The sequence below is a fragment of the Salmo salar genome, chromosome 09 (assembly GCF_965601325.2).
Source record: "Salmo salar chromosome 09, fSalSal1, whole genome shotgun sequence".
Lineage (NCBI taxonomy): Eukaryota > Metazoa > Chordata > Actinopteri > Salmoniformes > Salmonidae > Salmo > Salmo salar.
Genome location: NC_138299.1, coordinates 151,184,954 through 151,191,063, shown reverse-complemented (window position 1 = coordinate 151,191,063; position 6,110 = coordinate 151,184,954). Strand labels below are relative to the sequence as shown.

The 6,110-nt window shown below is 45.9% G+C and overlaps 1 protein-coding gene across 1 annotated transcript in view; it reads left to right on the top strand.

The window, feature by feature from the left end:
* The window catches only part of dync2h1 (dynein cytoplasmic 2 heavy chain 1), a 328,531-nt gene extending 323,994 nt beyond the window's left edge, over nucleotides 1-4,537 (top strand). Inside the window, exon 90 of the mRNA XM_082956441.1 lies at nucleotides 3,486-4,537. Within this exon, the coding sequence (XP_082812567.1) occupies nucleotides 3,486-3,644 (159 nt within the window). The 3' untranslated portion in view covers nucleotides 3,645-4,537. The remainder of the gene's footprint in view (nucleotides 1-3,485) is intronic.
* Nucleotides 4,538-6,110: the final 1,573 nt, after the last annotated feature.

Here is a 6,110-nt window from a genome sequence, read left to right as displayed (position 1 = left end):
TCAGCTCTGTGATTAGCTGTTGTCATGGCAACAGAGTTCTTATTGTTCACGTCTTCTCTGATTTACACTGAACAAAAATTTGAACACAGCATGCAGCAATTTCGACGAGTTTACTGAGTTACAGTTCATAGAAGGAAATCAGTCAATTTAAATAAATTCATTAGGCCCTAATATATGAATTTCACATGACTGGGAATACAGATATGCTTCTGTTGGTCACAGATACCTTTAAAAAAGGTAGGGGCGTGGATCAGAAAACCAGTCAGTATCTGGTGTGACCACCATTTACCTCATGCAGCGCAACACATTTCCTTCACATGGAGTTGATCAGGCTGTTGATTGTGGCCTGAATGTTGTCCCACTCCTCTTCAATGGTTGTGTGAAGTTGGTGTATATTGGTGGGAACTGGAACACAATGTCGTACATGTAGATCCAGAGCAGCCCAAACATGCTCAGTGGGTGACATGTCTTGTGAGTATGCAGGCCATGGAAGAACTGGGACATTTTCAGCTTCCAGGAATTTTGTACAGATCCTTGTGACATGGGGCCGTACATTATCATGCTGAAACATGAGGTGATGGCGGCAGATGAATGGCACGACGATGGGCCTCAGGATCTCGTCACGGTATCACTGTGCATATAAATGACCATTTACCATTATCAATAAAAAAGAGCACACTTCTTCAACGTGCCATTGGCCATCAAAGTGACCATTTGCCCATTGGTGTCGGTAATGACGCCGAACTGTAGTCAGGTCATGACCGTGGTGAGGACAATGAGAACGCAGATGAGCTTCCCTTAGACGGTTTCTGACAGTTAGTGATGACATTCTTTGGTTGTACAAACCCACAGTTTCATCAGCTGGTCTTAGACGTACTGCCAAATTCTCTAAAACGACGGAGGTGGCTTATGGTAGAGAAATTAACATTAAATTCTCTGGCAACAGCTCTGGTGGACATTCCTGCAGTCAGCATGCCAATTGCGTGCTCCCTCAATACTTTAGACATCTGTGGCATTGTGTTGTGTGACAAAACTGCACATTCTACATTGGCCTTTTATTGTCCCTAACACAAGGTGCACCTGTGTAATCAAATTTCAAATCAAATCAAATTTATTTTTATATAGCCCTTCGTACATCAGCTGATATCTCAAAGTGCTGTACAGAAACCCAGCCTAAAACCCCAAACAGCAAGCAAAGCATGTGAAAGAAGCACGGTAGCTAGGAAAAACTCCCTAGGAAAAACTCCCTAGAAAGGCCAAAAACCTAGGAAGAAACCTAGAGAGGAACCAGGCTATGAGGGGTGGCCAGTCCTCTTCTGGCTGTGCAGGGTGGATATTATAACAGAACATGGTCAAGATGTTAAAATGTTAAAATGTTCATAAATGACCAGCATGGTCAAATAATAATAATCATAGTAGTTGTCGAGGGTGCAACAAGCACGTCCGGTGAACAGGTCAGGGTTCCATAGCCGCAGGCAGAACAGTTGAAACTGGAGCAGCAGCACGGCCAGGTGGACTGGGGACAGCAAGGAGTCATCATACCAGGTAGTCCTGAGGCATGGTCCTAGGGCTCAGGTCCTCCGAGAGAAAGACAGAAAGAGAGAAAGAGAGAATTAGAGAGAGCATATTTAAATTCACACAGGACACCGGATAAGACAAGAGAAATACTCCAGATGTAACAGACTGACCCTAGCCCCCCGACACATAAACTACTGCAGCATAAATACTGGAGGCTGACACAGAAAAACAACAGGAGTCACTGTGTGAATGTGTGTATGTATGTGTGGGTGTGTGTATGTATGTGTACGTGTGTGTGCATATATGTGTGTGTGTATGAATGCGTGTATGTGTATGACAGTTTGTGTTATAGAAATAAGCTTTTTGTGCTTATGGAACATTTCTGGGATCTTTATTTCAGCAATTGGACCAACACTTTACATGTTGCCTTTATATTTTTGTTCAGGGTTGTTTATTTCCCTGAAGGTCTTACTGTGTGAAAGAAGGAACAATATATTTTATCCTTTGAACAGGCCTGCCATCTTTCTTCCCTCTCTCCTGGCCTCTCCCTCAATTATCTGAGTAACACTGCTCAGACAGGAAAGGTGATGGATAGTATCTGACCAGTGGCTTTATTAACCAAACACTACTTGATATAGAGCATAATCCCCTCTTTCTTCTCCCTCCCTCCCTCTCCTCCCTCTGTTGCTCCTGTATAATGTCTAATGGCTGGACCACCAGGCTAATGTGGATTCAACCCTGCTACAGCAGTTATCTGAGGGATCTGAGGCCTATCTGACCAGCTTCAAACTGCTTTTACTGAGGCCTCGCCCACCCTTTACTGGGGATGTTAACCGTTAGTCGTTAGCCTCCGAAAAGACATTTCACCATTCATGCTCATTAGTCTCTAGGTTCATTTGTATCATTTTGTGGGATTCATTTGGTGTCAGAATTGAACAAATCTAGTCAGTCAATAAAACAGGAACAGAGACGGAGACAGAGAGAGACGGAGACAGAGAGAGACGGAGACAGAGAGAGACGGAGACAGAGAGAGACGGGGACAGAGAGAGACTTGGTCTTGGTCGACCGGAATGATTATTTTGTCGAAAATAGTCACGTACAGTGAGTTTCTAGAGTTAGAAAGTAGATTTCGTATGTTAACTAATGGCTTGCTGTCTCGAGTAGAATGAGCTGCAAGCAAGCCAGAGGAGAGACTCGTTGCTAGGCAACTCACAGACACTGGCTGCAGGGAGCAGTGGGAGAGAGGAACAGCATGAAGCAGCTAACAGCTAAGCTAGCAACCCAAAAAAAGTTTTACAGTATTTCTCTCCTGTACTACTCGTTTCCTATATCAACTTTCCTTCGTTGTCCAGAAGCCAAAGGCACAATCCTAGTCATATGAACAACCCATTTTAGTTGTTACATATTTCCATATTCCCTCTCTTCTAAGTTTCTAACGGAGATGTTTGTCTCTGTCACATGAAACGCATCACATCATGTGTTTTCTACAACAGAGTTTTCCCGCAAATTGCATTTCGGCAAATGTTTGAAATGGATCTATTCAGTTCTGTGCTTCATTACAGTGGTTTGTTGTTCAATAATATGAGAGGATAGGCTCGCTATTGTCACTTGTTCTTTAAGCTCTTAATGAAAAATGTCTGCTCCTTCCATGCATAGTATTTTCCTTTGGGAACCTCATTTTACTGTTTGTTAACTGGTTAATGGGGGTTTGTTAGTCAGCAACAAAATGTACAGAAATGTGCATCCTTAACAACACACACACACACACACACACACACACACACACACACACACACACACACACCAACGGACCTGTGAGTTGTGTATATATTTATTTGCTAGATATCACTGTTGGAACTAGAAACACAAGCATTTCACTACACCTGCGAAAACATCTGCAAATCTGTGTACGCGACCAATAAAGGTTGATTTGATGTTAATATAACGTTGTGTGTGTTACATTGCAGTGTTCCAGTGGCAGCTACAGTCCTGAGGAGGTCATCTCTCTGCCTGTGTACACCAGCTCTGAGCGGGTCAGCGTGGTGACTCACGTCACACTACCTTGTGGAAGAAACCCTGACCAGTGGATTCAGAATGGAGCTGCCCTCTTCCTCAAACAGCAGTGAGACAGCTGGGCCAGGGGGCTAGAAGAGGGAGCTGGGCCAGGGGGCTAGAAGAGGGAGCTGGGCCAGGGGGCTAGAAGAGGGAGCTGGGGTAGGGGGCTAGAAGAGGGAGCTGGGCCAGGGGGCTAGAAGAGGGAGCTGGGCCAGGGGGCTAGAAGAGGGAGCTGGGCCAGGGGGCTAGAAGAGGGAGCTGGGGTAGGGGGCTAGAAGAGGGAGCTGGGCCAGGGGGCTAGAAGAGGGAGCTGGGGTAGGGGGCTAGAAGAGGGAGCTGGGGTAGGGGGCTAGAAGAGGGAGCTGGGCCAGGGGGCTAGAAGAGGGAGCCGGGCCAGGGGGTTAGAAGAGGGAGCTGGGCCAGGGGGCTAGAAGAGGGAGCTGGGCCAGGGGGCTAGAAGAGGGAGCTGGGGTAGGGGGCTAGAAGAGGGAGCTGGGGTAGGGGGCTAGAAGAGGGAGCTGGGGTAGGGGGTTAGAAGAGGGAGCTGGGCCAGGGGGCTAGAAGAGGGAGCTGGGCCAGGGGGCTAGAAGAGGGAGCTGGGGTAGGGGGTTAGAAGAGGGAGCTGGGGTAGGGGGCTAGAAGAGGGAGCTGGGGTAGGGGGTTAGAAGAGGGAGCTGGGGTAGGGGTTGGTGAAGGAACAGAGGGCTGAAGGAACAGAGGGTAGACATGTTTCTCAGGAAGGTTATCGGGCTTCACTGCAGGTGTTTGTTGATATTTTAAGGTGATGATAGTCTGCAATGAAATGTGTAATGGCACATGCTGGTTCTTGACTATGTTTGAAAAGCATAGATTATTTTGATGTCATGTTGCATTTTGAATGTTGATGGTTTAATGTTTACTCTTTAGTATTGTCATAGTCTGTTTGAATGTATTATTACAATAATAAAGCTTTATTTACTCTAGATATCTGGTTTCTTTCCATAATGACTGTTTGTATGTGTTGTAAAGACAGGCCCTGGATCAGGAGATATCTGGTTTCTTTCCATAATGACTGTTTGTATGTGTTGTAAAGACAGGCCCTGGATCAGGAGATATCTGGTTTCTTTCCATAATGACTGTTTGTATGTGTTGTAAAGACAGGCCCTGGATCAGGAGATATCTGGTTTCTTTCCATAATGACTGTTTGTATGTGTTGTAAAGACAGGCCCTGGATCAGGAGATATCTGGTTTCTTTCCATAATGACTGTTTGTATGTGTTGTAAAGACAGGCCCTGGATCAGGAGATATCTGGTTTCTTTCCATAATGACTGTTTGTATGTGTTGTAAAGACAGGCCCTGGATCAGGAGATATCTGGTTTCTTTCCATAATGACTGTTTGTATGTGTTGTAAAGACAGGCCCTGGATCAGGAGATATCTGGTTTCTTTCCATAATGACTGTTTGTATGTGTTGTAAAGACAGGCCCTGGATCAGGAGATATCTGGTTTCTTTCCATAATGACTGTTTGTATGTGTTGTAAAGACAGGCCTTGGATCAGGAGATATCTGGTTTCTTTCCATAATGAGTGTTTGTATGTGTTGTAAAGACAGGCCCTGGATCAGGAGATATCTCTCCCTGGGTCTGACCTATTTATACTATATACACACTTCAACTCTGAGCCATTACACACAGACATCAGACTGACCTAGCCAATATACTATTCTAGTGGTATTTATCAGTGTGATTGGAGGGTCAGTTTTAGTTAAACCCCAGTTTGATTGGAGGGTCAGTTTTAGTTAAACCCCAGTGTGATTGGAGGGTCAGTTTTAGCTAAACCCCAGTGTGATTGGAGGGTCAGTTTTAGCTAAACCCCAGTGTGATTGGAGGGTCAGTTTTAGCTAAACCCCAGTGTGATTGGAGGGTCAGTTTTAGTTAAACCCCAGTGTGATTGGAGGGTCAGTTTTAGTTAAACCCCAGTGTGATTGGAGAGTCAGTTTTAGTTAAACCCCAGTGTGATTGGAGGGTCAGTTTTAGTTAAACCCCAGGCTCTGCTGGTGTTTGTGTGTGTGTCTCTCTCTTTCAGCTCAGTAATGACCCTGGAGAGGCTCTGATGGAAAAAGATAGGGGGAGGAGGGGAGAGATTGTGTGTCGGTGTGTATATGGGGAGGGAGGTGTGCGTGTGTGTGTGTGGAGAGAGCACATGGGAGGAGGGGTGAGTGTTTGGAAAGCACATGGGAGGAGGGGTGAAAGAGAGAGAGAGTGTGTGTGTGTGCGTGCGTGCGTGCGTGCGTGCATTCGTATGTGTGGAGAGAGCACACAGAAGGAGGAGTGAGTTTGTGTGCTGCAGTATTGCAGAAGGGGAGTGAAATGGAAGAATGGGTTTAAAAGGAGAGGGGATTGGATTTTAGCAGAACAGACACCTGGACCAGAGGGGAGGGAGGGAGGGGAAGGATGAAGGGAGGAGGAGAGGGGACAGATGGGTGAGAAAGAGGGATAAAGGGGACTAATGGTTAACAAGAGAGAGATGGGGAGGACAAGGTAAATGTGAGAGTAAATGAG